At 46.5% G+C, this 16,977-nt stretch overlaps 1 protein-coding gene across 2 annotated transcripts; it reads right to left on the reverse strand.

Annotated features, from left to right (window-relative positions):
* Nucleotides 1-2,628: 2,628 nt before the first annotated feature.
* LOC115775678 (uncharacterized) lies at nucleotides 2,629-14,216 on the reverse strand. 2 transcript variants are annotated; one of them, XM_030723156.1, is made up of 5 exons: nucleotides 13,688-14,216; nucleotides 10,811-10,927; nucleotides 9,862-9,903; nucleotides 7,815-8,159; nucleotides 2,629-4,045 (listed from the first exon to the last, which is right to left on the reverse strand). In XM_030723156.1, exons 2-5 carry the CDS (start codon nucleotides 10,893-10,895, stop codon nucleotides 3,807-3,809), a joined length of 711 nt encoding a protein of 236 aa, XP_030579016.1. In that variant the 5' UTR covers nucleotides 10,896-10,927; nucleotides 13,688-14,216; the 3' UTR covers nucleotides 2,629-3,806. The 2 variants fall into 2 exon arrangements, with proteins under 2 accessions (XP_030579016.1, XP_030579015.1); XM_030723155.1 differs by lacking the exons at nucleotides 9,862-9,903; nucleotides 10,811-10,927; nucleotides 13,688-14,216 and adding an exon at nucleotides 9,021-9,198.
* Between the last annotated feature and the right edge of the window lie 2,761 nt (nucleotides 14,217-16,977).

Genomic DNA, 16,977 nt, shown 5'->3' on the forward strand with positions numbered 1-16,977 from the left:
ATGGGTTTAACTTTGTCCACTCAGATCATTTCCACCTCACAGAAAAAGGCGTTCAGGGCAGAGCAGCAGGGCCAGGTGAGGTTTGGCTTCAGTTTATTCAACACAGATGTCCATTACATTAAACAGACTTCAGGATTACACCATGCAGAGCATTTCGATGAGCCAATCAAACATGTTAAAAGACTGTGTCATACCTGAGAGCAGGACAAAAACACCTTCTGACTGAGGTCAAAGTTGCTCAGGTTTCTCAGTCATTCACTCACCCTGACAGCTGGTTAGAAGGTCAGCAGCTCTGAGAGGACTCTCAGTTTGTTTCTGACCTCAGAGCAAAGTCTGAACTGGCTCTGAGGGATTTTACTGCTCGACATGAGGGAAAACTACAGTTTGGGATGCACATGTATCCTTTGACCATTGCATAACTGACAGGAGTCATGACTTCTAGGTCTGAGAAATTACACACACCGAGGTTTACAGTTAAAAACAGGATGTGGTTTTCTATAAATGTTGCAGAGAGAGCCACAGCTCTTAACAGCTGATAAATGTTTCCAGTAACATCAGGCTGCCTCATTAACATGTGAACTAAAGTGATTTCTGTGAGAGCAGCCTTCCTCTGAACACACTCCTCTGTGTCATTATACTGGTGTGTAATGGGTGACCAGTGTTCTAGCTGGTAGTTGATCGGCAGGCATTGCACCTTTCACCGCTTCATTTTTGGAGCTCTGCTGTCACTGCATTTAGCAAACAGGAGTGTACCCCCCCCCCAGCTAGGTTGCTGCCATTATCACTGCCTGTGTCTGTATCATTTCATTGCAATTTGCAATCTACCACAGAGCACGGGGAGTTTCATTCACAATGCGCACGCGTGATCTGGCTACGGTCGTGCACGCGCTTGATTTGGATAAAACGAAACTTTAATACGAGTCGATCATTCAATTCAATTCAACTTTATTTATATAGCGCCAAATCACAACAAACTGTCGCCTCAAGGCGCTTTGCATTGTGGGTAAAGACCCTACAATAATACAGAGAAACATCGCTGACAAGTTTTTCCACGCCCCCACTGCTCCGTGCTGTGAGTGTGCATGTGTTGTGCTCACTATGCAGAGAATGTCAGCTGTTATTTTTTCTTTACTTCAGCTGCAGGATCGCTATAACAAGCAGGAGCAGCACTTAGCGGTTAGCATTAGCTTGCTAACTAGCATTAGCAGCCCCCCTTCAGAAGGGTGGGGTTTGGGGCTAGAACCCTGGGTGACTGTCATTGTCCATGACAGAGAGCAGTGTGTCCTTCTCTCTGTCACTGCAGTCAGTGTCCAACTCCACTCCGACCTCTGACCCCGCACACCTGACCAACTTATCCAGCTCTTCCTGATGCTGCCTCCCCAGGACAAGTCTATATACTGGTAGAACATCTGAAAGAACTTCTGTCACAGACAGAACCTGATGATGATCAGCAGCCTCTGCTTCACACTCAGTTACAGAAACAAGCTTCCTGTTTGAAACTCTGAGCATCCATTCAGTACCTGTGCTTCACCTGGACTCACTCTGGTCCCTGTGGGAGCTGGAATCACTTCCCAGCCTCACAGCTGTGGAAACGATGCAGCAGCTCCCTGAGATCGTTTCATGTCATTCGTGCTGCTGCTCTTCATTGTGCGTTGGGGGTGAGGAGCCCCCCCGTCCCTCACTCTGACCTGTTCTGAATGAAATGCTTGTTTCTGTGTTTAAGCTCAAACATCACCAACACGCCCTCAGCAGCAGAGCTGTGTGAGATGTAAGACTGAAGGATCCAGCCTGTCATGAGCTAAAACCTGTTAGTGGATCATCCACCAATGAATGGAAATGTTAACAGGTGAGGCCAGCAAACACAGTGTTAACCAATAACAGCTCATTAACTAAACGATTTCAGCTTCTGAAATGAAACATGCTGACTGAGTGAAATATTATCTAAATATGACATTATGGTCTGTAGCTGTGTGCTCTGTGTAAACTCACTGATCCACTGCTGTGTGATAAATGATGAGTACACAACAATCAGCAGCTTTGTGTGTGAGACATGGTTATAAATAAAGACTCAGAGCAGCTTTGTGAACAGTTGTTGTACATGTTACCACTCTGATCCTGTACTACAGTATTAGTATATGCTGATTACACAGATTCATAGTACCTGATGATACTTTAACATCAAAACTAATTAATTTCCATGATTTAAGCGGAGTAATAAACACATGTACCTGTCTGCACAGGTGTGTCTGACACAGGAGGATCAGCTGAGAGTCTGCAGTGAGACACACCCTCACACTGAGCTCCCTGAGAGTTTCAGGCTTCTTATGTAATAAACCAAACATTACAGTTCCTGAGGGCCTGACCTTTGTTTGTGCTTGAATATGATTCATTTATGCTTTTGTTGTTGCCACAGCTCAGCTTGTTCTTTCTAAATAAAGACAAACATGTCCTCACCTCACTGTCAGTGTGACAGGAGTCATCACTGCTGGCTGTGACACACCTGTAACTGTCTACTTCCTCCTTTATTACACATTTACAGTGAAAAATCATAAATATGCATTAAAACCACAGAAATCTGAACAGTTATCGTGGCTCAGGACAGCACAATGAAGACAAACGGACAGAAAATCGTCTTCAAACATTTATTCTCTTCCATCTAAATATAACAATCAATCCTGTGGCTGCTGTTGGTGAGCATACAGGAAGAGCAGCAGCATCTCTGACTCTGCTAATACAGAAATATGTCAGGAAGGCAGGAGAAGCTTCCTGTGAACAAGGATCCATTTAACAATTCAAATGGATCCAGACTAACACTGTTTATGCTGCCTGTCTCTAAATGCTGACAGCTTCCTACACATACTACACGTCCCCCATCAGTGTTAAACTGATTAATATTACTGCTGCATAGGATTAAGGTGGAGCTCATTTTAAATACTTCATGTTCTGTTTAATGTTCGGCATAATCATCATCATCACCCTCATCTGTTGGCTGGATGGACCCAAACACAGGACTCAGGAGGGAGAACGTAATTCAAACCCTCTACAGCTGTTAGCACAGAGCTGAGGAACACACAACACGAGGGAGAACACAACAAAGAGGTTTATCCACAATGAGCAAACCTGCAGAAAAAGCTGCTGCCCAGCTCATTGTTACCAGGAGACGGACACGCCCGTAAAATGGAGACAGCTGCAGTTTCTTGTGAACACAAAATAAGCAGAGCTTCCAGCAACAATAACCAACTGCGGCCACAAGGTGGCAGTAATGAAAAGGATGGCTGCAGCCCTGTGAGGAGCTTTATGGCAGCCTGTCTTAGAGACTAAGAGAAAGAATGATGGAAGCTTGTTTCTGCCACTGAAAAAAAAAAATGCCGTTCAAAACTCAGAAATTTTGAGTTAGCTCTGCCAATCAGGAAGCTCTGTGAAGGTACATCATTTCCTTGTTACTGTGAAGCAGGAGGCTGAAGGCATCAACCAGGTCAAAAACCTGACAGCAGTTTGTTCATGTTTGCTCATCACTGCAGGCTAACTGATACTGTTTCTACCCCATTTTGGTGCACATGTGTTGATGTCCTCTTTCTTCTTTATAACAACCTCTTTCTTGGAGCTTCATGATTTGCAGAGCGCACTCGAATTTTCACCTCATTTTCTCAATATTTAGAGTTAAGGATAGTTTCTGTGGCAGAAACAAGCTTCCATGGTGACTTTACTTTGGTACATTTGAATTAATGTTTGTAGATCTGACCGGACAAGCACTGCTAGCCTTGCTTGTCCTGATGTCACTGCTGTTTAACTGAACTTGCTTTAACCTAAAAGTTATGCTCAGTGGTGACATTGGCAATGATGTCATCATAGTCTTCTTCCAGACCCTGACCTCCACCATCACGCTGGGTCATCTCCATGGAGACAGCTGGTCTGTTTGGTGTCCTCCTGCTGCAGCAGATGGACAGCAGCAGACCAGTAGAGATGCAGTACGGACAGAAGACCACTAGATGGCAGAAGAGCCTGAGCACAGACACACAGGGAGGATGATGATGACGAGGAGGAGCTGAAGGAGGAGGAAACAGAAGAGGAGTCAGGAGCTAAAAGTTTGGACTTATAAAGTACATAGTTTATGTAAAGGTGGAACGTACCATCTTTAGCATCTAGCTTTGTGCTGGACCTCATTTTTATTTGTCACAACTGTGATTCTGCAATCATATTTGCTCTGCATGTTTCTAATGTTTGTACAGCAGCATCTAGTCTGACCACGTCACACATCTTTTATCATTCAGCAGGTGAAATATGTTTTCTGATATTTTATGGGTGTATTACTGCCACATACTGGAGGTAGCTGACAATAAATACATGCTTTTTACTTCCGGCGCCGCGCGAGCAGGCAGCCAGTTTCAGCAGCTCCGCACTAATTCCGTGTTTTTTTCTCATTTTGTTTAGTATTAGATGTGTTTTTGTGTTTCTGTATCTTCTGCTCTTTTTCCTCATGATGGAGCAGACTTTTTTCTGGAAAACTTTGTTTTTATTTACCCTTTTTATGGTGTTTATGTTTGGAGACTGCGAGAGTGGCCACGCTCCTATTGTTTACTCTCGGGACCAGCTGATCTCCATCGGGCGCTCCGCTGTGCCTACTCCTGCTGAACGACTCGATATTCCCCGCGAACTGAGAAGGAAGAGACGCGGGAGACGTGCGGGCATAGGTCGTCGTTGCCAGGGGAGAAGGTACAGGCCCGTCATCCCGTCCATCATCATGGGAAACGTGAGATCTCTTCCCAACAAAGTGGACGAGCTGGCGGCGCTAACGCGACATCAAAGGAGCTACCGGGAGAGCAGCCTCATGTGCCTGACGGAGACGTGGCTAACCGAGCTAACCCCGGACTCACACATAAACATGGACGGCTTTCATTTGATCCGTGCCGACAGAACCAAGGAGAGTGGTAAGAAGAGGGGCGGGGGTCTGGCTGTGTTTGTAAACGATAGATGGTGCAACTCCAGACATCTAACCATCAAAGAGACGCTCTGCAGTAAGGACATTGAACTGCTCGCTGTTGGTATGAGACCGCACTATCTTCCTCGGGAGTTTTCACATGTTATTGTGATAACTGTGTATGTGCCGCCCTCTGCTAACGCTGCTGCAGCCTGCGATGTCCTCCATGCTACTACCAGCAGACTCCAAACACAGCACCCACAGGCCCTCTTTCTGATCTCAGGGGACTTTAACCACGTCTCCCTGTCCTCCACTCTCCCCACCTTCACCCAGTATGTCACCTGCCACACCAGGAATACCAACACACTGGATCTACTGTATGCCAACATCAAGGAGGCATACAGCTCATCACCTCTGCCTCCCCTGGGGGGCTCAGATCACAACCTGGTTCATCTCCAGCCTGTGTACAAACCCTTGGTACACAGAGAACCAGTTGTGACACACACAGTGAAGAAATGGTCTGAGGAGACTGAAGAAGCTCTGAGAGACTGCTTTAGCTCCACTGTGTGGGAAGAGCTTTGTGCCCCTCATGGGGAGGACATCGACAGCATCACGGACTGCATCACTGATTACATCAATTTCTGCGTGGAAAACACTGTGCCCACCAGGAGGGTACGGTGTTTTTCAAACAACAAACCCTGGATCAACTCTGAAATAAAGGCTCTCCTGAAGGAGAAGAAGAGAGCCTTTAGATCAGGAAATAAGGAGGAGCTGAGAGCCGTGCAGAAGGATCTGAGAAGGAAAATCAGGGATGGAAAAAACATCTACAGGAAGAAGATGGAGGACCAGCTACAGCAGAGCAACATCAGTGGGGTTTGGAGGAGTTTGAACTCAATTTCAGGCCACAAACCAAGCCCTAGGGTTGTGGGAGACATAGAGTGGGTTAACAACCTGAACCAGTTCTTTAACAGGTTTGACCAGCAACCCACCCCTCCCCCAGCCCAGTCCCCCCTGCTGTCAGCCCCACCATCTTTAATGACTGCCAACCTTTCTTCTTCTTGGGACCTCACACCTCTCAGCTCTCAGCCATCACCCACCCCCTTCACTTCTGAGGACTCCATCTCACAACCCCCATCCCCCACCTCCATCTTGTCCCTCTCAACTCATCATGTGAGGAAGGAGCTACGTAAGATCAAGGTGCGAAAGGCTGCTGGTCCAGACGGCATCAGCTCCAGGCTCCTGAGGTGCTGCGCAGATCAGCTGTGTAGCATCATGGGATACATGTTCAACCTGAGCTTGAAGCTGGGGAAAGTACCACAACTGTGGAAGACCTCCTGTGTGGTACCGGTACCAAAGACCAAACATCCAAAGGATCTTAGCAGCTACAGGCCGGTAGCCCTGACATCGCATCTAATGAAGACCCTCGAGAGGCTGGTCCTCAACCATCTACGCCTCATGGTGTCGTCTTCGTTGGACCCGCTGCAGTTCGCCTACCGGCCTGGCATCGGGGTGGATGACGCCATCATCTACCTCCTGCACCGAGCTCTGACCCACCTGGAGAAGCCTGGAAGCACTGTGAGGATCATGTTCTTTGATTTCTCCAGTGCTTTTAACACCATCCAGCCAGGACTTCTGAGAGACAAGCTGGAACTGTCAGGAGTGGACCACCACATCTCCGAGTGGATACTGGACTACCTCACTGACCGCCCACAGTACGTGAGGACACAGGGCTGTGTCTCTGACAGGCTGGTCTGCAGTACGGGGGCCCCACAGGGAACTGTGCTGGCACCGTTCCTCTTCACCCTCTACACTGCAGACTTCTCCATCAACTCCCCACGCTGCCATCTGCAGAAGTTCTCTGACGACTCTGCCATAGTTGGCCTCATCACAGGTGAGGATGACTCAGAGTACAGACAGTGGACTCAGGACTTTGTGGACTGGTGCCAGCGGAACCACCTCCTGATCAACGCCGCTAAAACCAAGGAGCTGGTGGTGGATTTCCGCAGGCGCAGACCCACCACACGGACACCGGTGAACATCCAGGGAGTGGACATTGAGATAGTGGACTCTTATAAGTACCTGGGTGTTCACCTAAACAATAAACTGGACTGGACTCATAACACTGATGCGCTCTACAGGAAGGGTCAGAGCAGACTCTACCTGCTGAGAAGGCTGAGGTCTTTTGGAGTGCAGGGGACACTCCTGAAGACCTTCTATGACTCTGTGGTGGCATCAGCCATCTTCTATGCAGCAGTATGTTGGAGCAGCAGCTTGTCTACAGCTGAGAGGAAGAGGATAGACAAGCTCATCAGGAAAGCCAGCTCTGTCCTAGGATGTCCTCTCGACTCAGTGCAGGTGGTGGGAGACAGAAGGACTCTGACCAAAATAACATCACTGATGGACAAGGTCTCCCATCCCATGCATGAAACTGTTGCTGAGCTGGAGAGCTCCTTCAGTGACAGACTGCTGCATCCTAAATGCACAAAGGAGCGTTACCGCAGATCCTTCCTCCCAGCAGCTGTAAGACTGTATAACCATCACTGCTCCCAACAAAAACCACAATAACCTACACAATGTAGGATAATATATAATATACTGTAAATAGTCCGGCACATCATGCACATTGTATATAGTGTTATTATTATTAGTAGTATTAAGGTTAATATTGTTTGTTGATTTTATATATATTCTTTTCTTAATAGTGTGAATTATTATATCTTTATTTATATTTATAATAACTGCGGCTGCTGTTACACCCAAATTTCCCCTCTGTGGGACAATAAAGGCTGTTTCTTCTTCTTCTTCTTCTTCTTCTTCACCAAGTATTCTTTTAAAATGTTCATCATAATTGAAAGATTTGAAAATCGTGCCTTTTCCTATTATCTCTCACACTCACCTCTGACCATCAGCTGGATGTTCTTCCGGCTCTGAACTTGTCCAACCCTGCGGGTGGTGCAGGTGTAGGTTCCACTGTCAGAGAGTGTAGGGTTCCTCAGAGTGAGGCTGAGGTCTCCACTCTGCAGAGCGTCGGCTCTCATTGATGTTCGGTTGATGTAACGATTGTTTTGTTGATCCAGTTCATCTCCGCTCTGCAGACGCACGTGGACTGTTGGGACCTTGAACTCGTCACGTTCCCACTCTGCTGCTGAGGAGTCCGTGGAAAAAGAAACTGGGACCTGACAGGGCAACACGGCAGACTCCGCCCCCTCATACACCTCCACCAATAAGGTGTAATGGGAAACTGAGGAAAAAAAGATGAAGCAGATAACTATGTGTCCACAGTGTGAAGTGTGTAGACTGACCTCCATGCAGGTAGAAGGAACTGTTTCAGGTGTGAAGATCTCAGGAAAAGAGGAGCATGCTATTCAGAGAATCCAAACTCACTTATGAGAGACTGCAATGTCCAGAAGACGGACTACAAAACGTACACATTAGTGTTTCAGCATAATGTGTTATGTTGTTACATCATAATAACAAGTGTTCAGGGCCAGATTTACTGACATTAAAACTCTTTTAAAGCTGCTGGATTTACTGACGAGCTGCAGCCTCAGGTTCCCTCTCAGCTGGAGAACATTGAAATGAATCACACAAACCTGATTTAAGAACGTTTCCATTAAACTCCACAATTTACATTTTACTGTGAATTCCTCCTGCTTCCAGGAGTGTTTATGTAATCAGAGGGAGAGGGGGGTTATCAGAATCAGTGCATAATTGATACTTTGGGTGGAGGCTCAAATCTGTGAGTGCGGTGTCTCAGTCCTAAAACTTCCTAAAAAGTTCCTAAAAGTCCTAAAAATATTTCTTCATTAAAACTCTGATCTGATGGTCAATAATGATTGGTGTTCTCTCCACATCGTACAGGTCAGCTGTTCCACACAGAGCTCAGTTTGTTATGATGCAGCTCTCCTGTGGATGAATCCTGAGCTCCACCTGAGTCTCCATCCTCAGGACCTCACTCAGTCCCAGCAGCTCCCATCAGAAGAGTTCTCCTGATATTAGAAGGATAAGATCCTCCTTCAGCCGCCTCCTCTACAGTAAACATTAATCATGATGATCCTAAAGTCTGCAATGCAGCAACAACACATTAATAACACAAACTGACCTACGGTGGGGAAAATAAGTTTTCCCAAAGGATGGAGAGGTCTGCAACTTTTATCGTAGGCACCCTTCAGCTGTGAGAGACAGAATCTAAAATAAAGATCCAGAAAATCACATCGTATGATTATTAAATAATTCATTTGCATTTTATTGCATGAAATAAGTATATGATACTTGTTTCTGGAGCCCGTCTCTCCAGGTGCTCTCCCTCGAGCTCCCTCCCCAGGCCTGGCTCCAGGGCAGGGCCCCGGGAACCCTAACCCAGGCAGGGTAAACTGTGCCCTTGATATTTCTTCCATAGGGGTCGCTGGGGTCACTCTTTCTTTGGCCTTCATTAAATAACAGGGTAAAAGTGTCCTGTGGTGAAGTAAGAGGGGCATTGTGTGTAGTCAGCTTTTTGGACATTGTAGTTTCAACATAACTGACATTTTGTGTTACATTGTTAGAGTCCAGGGTCAGTGCACCCATCATTTCTGCTTTTCTTTATAGAACAGCTTCCTGTTCTCTTTTTCTGGGTTTCATTTTTAGATTAGATTAGATTCAACTCATTGTCACTGTGCGCACAAGGCACACAACGAGATGATGGTTCCAGATCACTCATCCAGAGACGAGCATCTGCGGTCACGCAGCCAGAGACCGGCGCTCGAACCTGCAACCTTCCGGCTGCAAGGCAAGCGCCTACCCACTGCGCCACTGCCACTGAAGTGAAAACACGACCCGTTAACTCGCTCATCCGTTAATATTACAACCTTTTGGATCACGAGCAGGGGTCACGAGGTCAGGTCCCTCTCAGCTGCTTTATTCAGCTTTACTTTATTGTTGGTAGTTCTTTACCTTCAACTCACCTGCAGGAACAGTCGGTGCAGACAGCAGCAGCACACACACACCTGCAACAGGAGGTCAGAGGTCACTAAAGGTCAGAGCCTTCTTCCCTCCCTCCAACATTAAATTCATGCCTGTCTGTCTGTTTGGAGAAGACGGTTTAACCTTGAATTTCTTTTTTTAGGTCAGTCATGAACAAATGATCTTTAGCCTGTTGACTGACCGTGTCTGTGTGCAGTGTATTTTATATGGCAGACTAGACCCTCCCATTTTGATTGGCACCTCATTCAGCCAATCATGTTAACTTGTTAACTAGCCTCACTAAAATCACCTGAAAAAGCTACCTGACGCCCTCTGGTTATTATTGGCTCTGGAAAACCCATTTCTTAACACGATTGGCTGAATGAGGTGTCAGTAAAAATGGGAGGGTGTGACCTGCCATATGAAGCGCACTACATGTGGATGTGGCCAGTTAACAGGCTATGGATTTTCCAGAGCCAATAATAACGAGAGGGCATCAGGTAGCTTTTTCAGGCTGAGATCAGGACTCGGTGAAGCTCCGTGGTCGTGTGTTCCTCACCCACACTACATGTGACCACAGCAGCTGTTACAAGGAAACCACATTAGAGACGTGTTTCTTAAAATGAGCCGCTGAAGTTTCCTGTTTCTGCTCCCAGCTGCACATTAAAGGTCCTGTTAGACTTTCTGCTCGGCTGCAGTTTTCATTTTTCAAATCAAACATATTTAATAGTCTAATTTCATTCATTGATATCCAGAAGAGAGAGAAACAATACGCTGCTTTAACAGGCAAACATGAATATTAAATTTGAACTTCAATCAGTGTATTTCATACCAGACAGTTAAACAGGACTGAGCATCCATCCAGTACCTGTGCTTCACCCGGACTCTCTCTGGTCCCTGTGGGAGCTGGGATCACTGAGGGAGGGAGTGTAGGAGCTGTGTGCGACTCACCGAGCAGCAGAGAGGCAGATGCAGACTTCATGCTGTCTGGATGACGGCTGATCGTCAGTGTGGGCAGAGACGCCTTCACGTTCATCACTTCCCTGTTTCACCCTCAGCTCAGCACAGCTGTGAACAGGAATATGTCATCATATTTTGTTGCTCTGCATCAATTAGTTTGGACGCGTCCTCCAAACTAAACAACTACAGAAGCTGTTTGTTCTCAAGAGCAGTCTCTATCAGCATTTCCAAAAAGAGCGCCCCACACAGGTGGCAGGAGAGAGCGCAACAATAGCTCTTCACTCTTTAGGCTCAAGGAGAAGTTAACAAAGAAGACGTCCCCGAGGAGACTCCTCACAGAGCGCACAGATGCAGAGGACAGCACGCTGGAAGGAAACACGCAGAAGGTCAAACGAGAGGTCAGACGATGGATGCGCGTCTGCTGTCGGCCGCTGCAGAGGAAGAGAGGCCGCTAAATGTTCTTCCACTTCTACACATCTTTGATGAAGTACTTCTCCTCATGCCTGTCAACTTTTATACTTAAAAATATGTGTAATTTTCCGCCGCTGACAATAGAAGTCCCTATATGATGTCATCGCCTAATTTGCATAATTGTTCATTTTCATGTAGTTGCAATCGAAGCTGCAGGAGAGACAAAAAAATGTAGAAAAAAACCACCATAAATCAGCCTTCAGTCAGAACTGATTTAATTTTGTGACAGCGGGACAAGTTAGGAAAACATCCAATCAAACGCACAGTTGCACAAATTTGCTCTAAACCCGGGAAGACCAAACTAGTCTGTGATTGGTCGTTCCTTCCGATAGAACTAAGTGATGTAAACAATGTCAGCAGGGAGAAAGAGAAGAGCCGATGTGTGGACACATTTGTCCTTTGATGTTGTGACAAACAAAACGATGTGTAAACCATGTGGGGCGACTATCTCGGGTAAAAACACGACAAATCTTAAACGACATCTGCAAACCAGTCACCCAGATCTCCATGCAAAGGTCAGCATTTTAATGTCATGCAGGGTAAAGTGTTTTTCCCAGTTTGTGTTTAGAGAAAATCTCCACCCCGCGGTGGATTAGCCTTTATAATCTTAGTCCTGAACACTGCCCTGTACCTTTCAGAGCGTCCTGCTGTAAAACGCTGGATTATCTCAGTAAGGTGGTGTTAATGATCAGGTGTGTGGGAAGCAGGTGAAACGCTAATGTTAATATTATTAATAATATTCCATAACTTTAATAAATGTTTAATTTTGTGTGTATAATGACTAATTCAAGGGAACTGAAGAAAAAGCATTTACATTTTACACCCTTTATATTTTAGACTAAATCCACTGTAGATTTAGTCGACTTTATTCTTACCATAATTCATCAACTAAAATTAAACTAAAACTATTCAGATACTGAATTATGACTAAAACTAAATCAAAATTTGCTGTTAAAATTAACACTGCACCATAATGTGCATGTGCGAGTGCCCCCGTTTCCCCGTTTCAGCATCGTATTCATCCGTTTACATGGAAATGCAGGCCGGTGCGTTTCTGAAACGCTCCACTCTGAACCCTGTTTCTGAAACACATCGTTTTCACGCCGTTCTCGTATTGTATTTTAAAACAGATGCACCTTGAAGAGCAAGAAGTGGCAGCCTGCAAAGCTGTGCCTTTGTCCACACCTCGTCAAACTCTCACTGCCACTGCAGAGAGAGTAGGGGTTGCAGAGGGGTGTAACAGCATTATTTATGCCAGGTTCAGTTTGTGCCCCTGCTGCTCAGCCTGTTTTTGTTAAGGGTTAAAAAGCCAAGCAGAAAGACTCACGCACATACTTGCTGCAGCTTCTTGCAGGTCACATGACCTGAGGTGCTTTCTCATCATAAGGACTTTGGGCAGATGCGAGGTGGTGCCAAAGTTTACAGTAACAGTTCTTTCATCAGCCTTTCAGACTGCTGTGTGTAATTAAGTACTTTAACACTACTTTACTCCATCACACTTTAACTCTGACCTGGGACCAGCCAGTGGCCTCAGTTTCAATCATCAGGGGTTTAGTCTGTCAGTGCTGGAGCCCACAAACGAAGCCTGCAGCAGAGTCTGAACTGGGTTTTTTTGAAGTGACATTTCCCACAGTCACAGGTTTGCAGACAGCAGTCAGCTGTAACTGAGGCCATGATCAAATCAACACATCATCAAGTCCTTTGTCATTTTTATCTCCGTGTCAGCGAGTCAGGAGGAGGACCTGCAGCTGAGTCTCTCTCTGAGTTAAGCTGCCAGTCAAAGCCAAAAACATTACAGATTCAAATGGCTGAATTACCTCCTCAGTATGCAGTCAAGTTGTCCAGAGTCCTGCTACTGACTTCTGTATTTTACTCAGGTGTGTTGGATCAGGGACACGTCTAAAACCTGCAGGACACCGGCCCTCGAGGCCTGGAGTTGAGGATCCCTGGTGTGCAGCATGCAGGTGCTTAATATTAAAACTTTCAACTTTTCTTGAAGTCGCTTCTAAAGTAGAACAGCTTAAACTGACTTTGAAAAAATGAGAAAAAACTCTTTGGAAGTCAAATGACTTTTAAGAAACTTAAAGACTCCTCTGGAGTTTACAGACCTGCAGATCTCCACGTACGTAACAAACTGACTCTGTGAAACGGCTCATATCAACATTAATCTAATTCTCTTATGCTAAGGGTTGCTCTTTAGTGGACCAAACAGGACTGACATTTATTAAAGAGTTGAAAACTGACAGGATTTCATTCAACAATATGAATCTGAACAGCTCCAATACAACAACTTTCCCACACAGTTAAGTGTCTGTGTTACGGTCGGTGCTGGTGACACGTTACACCTTCAGGACTTTGCTTCGCAGCGCTTCCTGTTGTGTGACGCTGGCGGCTCACCTGTGCAGGTCTCCCTCTGCATCTTCTCCCGCATCCGTCCCACCAATCCACTCGTTTCCCCGCACATCGCAGGCGAGGGAGAGACACACAGGTTTAGCTCCGGTCTCAGCGAACAGGTCCTCTGCGTCCCACCGGTTTTCAAAGTCCCTGTTTTCGGGGGGGTCAGGCTAGCTTAAATGTCCGTGCTGACCGCTGCTTTGACCTCCTGCTGACCGCGGATTAATGTCACTGGCAGAGCGGGAAAACGGGTTCTTGCACAGGTCTTGATCTCCGCGCCGATGTTGCAGTGCATAGTGGGATTTGTAGTTTGAGTGATAAGAGCGCGATTTCTCGACGGGCCCGTGAAATGATCTCGCCGGGTCTTCATGACGGAGTGCTTCAAAGGTCCAGAATAGTTTAACTCACGCTTTATTTTAGGAGTGGTTGGCACTGACAGATATTCAGCGACAGTTTCACGCGGCTTAAGCCTTTTTATTTGGAATAGAAGCCGATGAATTCCTCTGCAGTTTCAGTGGACAGTAGAGGAGCTGGTGCGCATGCGTGTTGCAATAAGTCACGTGACATACAGCGTGCGCTTTCAAAGAGAAATGACGTCAGTTCCAGAAGCCTTTTATACGGGACGAGTTCCAGAATCTGTCATTAAAGCTTTGTAGTTGAGGCGTACACACCGCGGGTTTTCCACCACAAAAACTCACACAAACCGGATATTAAAAGAACAGCAAATAATCTCAGCGAATTAGGAGCATTATCAACAGCTGAATCCCCGTCTGAAAGCCCTGTCATTCGAGCAAAGAGAGCCTCCAATACAACATGTCTGTGACGGCAAAAGGCGATGCAGCTAGCATGACTTCAGCAGAATGGTTTCCCTCCCTCACACCTGAAATGGTTGTAGATGAGGCCCTTAATGCAATAATGAAAAACATGCATCTCTTACATGATGGATTCAAGGAGTGCACAGGAACAGAGGAGGACGCTCAAAGTTCCCGACCTCCCAGGACACTACTAGAAGCACTTGAAGAGGATGTTATTGGTTTAATAATTCATCAGCTGAATAATTTATACTATGAAGCTTCTTCACAAACAGGACAGTGCACCAAAGATGAAGAGGCTGCAAGCCCCCAGCGTCCCTGGACCCTGGCCGAAATTATTGCCGCTGAGGCTGTGAGAGCAATCAAAGAAGAACTGGAGCAACATGCTGAGGCTGAGGCCGGTCCAGCTTCTGCTCCCAGAGATGAAACCACCTCTTTTGTGAGTGCAGCACAGCAGGACCTCTCTGCAGAAACAAGCTCACCAACGGCTGAATCCCAGTCTGAATGCCCTGTCATGCCACTACATTCGAGCAAAGAGAGCCTCCAATCCGAGATCTCTGAGATGGCAAAAGGCGATGCAGCTAGCATGACTTCAGCAGAATGGTTTCCCTCCCTCACACCTGAAATGGTTGTAGATGAGGCCCTTAATGCAATAATGAAAAACATGCATCTCTTACATGATGGATTCAAGGAGTGCACAGGAACAGAGGAGGACGCTCAAAGTTCCCGACCTCCCAGGACACTACTAGAAACACTTGAAGAGGATGTTATTGGTTTAATAGTTCATCAGCTGAATAATTTATACTATGAAGCTTCTTCACAAACAGGACAGTGCACCAAAGATGAAGAGGCTGCAAGCTCCCAGCGTCCCTGGACCCTGGCCGAAATTATTGCTGCTGAGGCTGTGAGAGCAATCAAAGAAGAACTGGAGCAGCATGCTGAGGCTGAGGCCGGTCCAGCTTCTGCTCCCAGAGATGAAACCACCTCTTTTGTGAGTGCAGCAGGGCAGGACCTCTCTGCAGAAACAAGCTCACCAACGGCTGAATCCCAGTCTGAATGCCCTGTCATGCCACTGCATTCGAGCAAAGAGAGCCTCCAATCCGAGATCTCTGAGATGGCAAAAGGCGATGAGGCTAGCATGACTTCAGCAGAATGGTTTCCCTCCCTCACACCTGAAATGGTTGTAGATGAGGCCCTTAATGCAATAATGAAAAACATGCATCTCTTACATGATGGATTCAAGGAGTGCACAGGAACAGAGGAGGATGCTCAAAGTTCCCGACCTCCCAGCACACTATTTGAAACACTTGAAGAGGATGTTATTGGTTTAATAATTCATCAGCTGAATAATTTGTACTATGAAGCTTCTTCACAAACAGGACAGTGCACAAAAGATGAAGAGGCTGCAAGCTCCCAGCGTCCCTGGACCCTGGCCGAAATTATTGCTGCTGAGGCTGTGAGAGCAATCAAAGAAGAACTGGAGCAGCATGCTGAGGCTGAGGCCGGTCCAGCTTCTGCTCCCAGAGATGAAACCACCTCTTGTGTGAGTGCAGCAGGGCAGGACCTCTCTGCAGAAACAAGCTCACCAACGGCTGAATCCCAGTCTGAATGCCCTGTCATGCCACTGCATTCGAGCAAAGAGAGCCTCCAATCCGAGATCTCTGAGACGGCAAAAGGCGATGAGGCTAGCATGACTTCAGCAGAATGGTTTCCCTCCCTCACACCTGAAATGGTTGTAGATGAGGCCCTCAAAAATGTGCATCTCTTACATGATGGATTCAAGGAGTGCACAGGAACAGAGGAGGATGCAATCAATGAAGAACTGGAGCAGCGTGCTGAGGCTGAGGCCGGTCCAGCTTCTGCTCCCACAGATGAACCCACCTCGTGTGTGAGTGCAGCAGAGCAGGAAGTCGCACAAATTTTGGGCTCAGTTGCTCACGTAATTTCCAGTCACCTCATCATCCAACTCTTCACAGAGGTTATTTCAAATTGTAAGGATGGTGTAAAAACTGCTGCCAAAAGACAACAGGTCAGTGAGGCCGCCATCAGTCTGACAGAGGTGATTACACAAGTTGTAAAGGTGGAAATCACAAAGGCCAAATCTTTGTCAAAGCTCGAAAACAATATATGTGAATTTGTCGAGGCCGTGACAAAAGGCATCATGAAGGAGTTCAGATCTCCAGACCAGCTCTTGGAAGCTGCACTGACTTCAGAAGATTCATCTTTTAAAATGGCTCTTCTGAAGCACGTGGAAAGCAATCTTAGTGTCTTACTCAAGCCCAGAAAGAAGTCCAAAGTGGCCAGGTTCTTCTCAGCAGTGGGAAATGCTTTTACAAAGCCCTTCAGGTGGTGCTTTAAGGGCAGCAGTGATGACTAAATTATTACCTTGACTTCATCTTGTCTCCCTGTGTTCTTTCCCCCAACCAGCCGTGGCAGTCGGCCGCCCCTGTGAGCCTGGTTCTGCCAGAGGTTTCTTCCTGT

Source organism: Archocentrus centrarchus, unplaced genomic scaffold (genome assembly GCF_007364275.1).
Source record: "Archocentrus centrarchus isolate MPI-CPG fArcCen1 unplaced genomic scaffold, fArcCen1 scaffold_24_ctg1, whole genome shotgun sequence".
In the NCBI taxonomy this organism is placed as follows: Eukaryota; Metazoa; Chordata; class Actinopteri; order Cichliformes; family Cichlidae; genus Archocentrus; species Archocentrus centrarchus.

Excerpts from the sequence above, each read along its gene's own strand:
- LOC115775678 (XM_030723155.1), bottom strand. The coding sequence starts at position 9,162 with ATGCAAATGAATTATTTAATAATCATACGATGTGATTTTCTGGATCTT. Across the intron at positions 8,160-9,020 it reads ACTTATTTTCCCCACCGTAG|TTTCCCATTACACCTTATTG; the intron begins GTCAGTTTGTGT and ends TTTTTTCCTCAG. Across the intron at positions 4,046-7,814 it reads CATCCAGCTGATGGTCAGAG|CTCCTCCTCGTCATCATCAT; the intron begins GTGAGTGTGAGA and ends CTCCTCCTTCAG.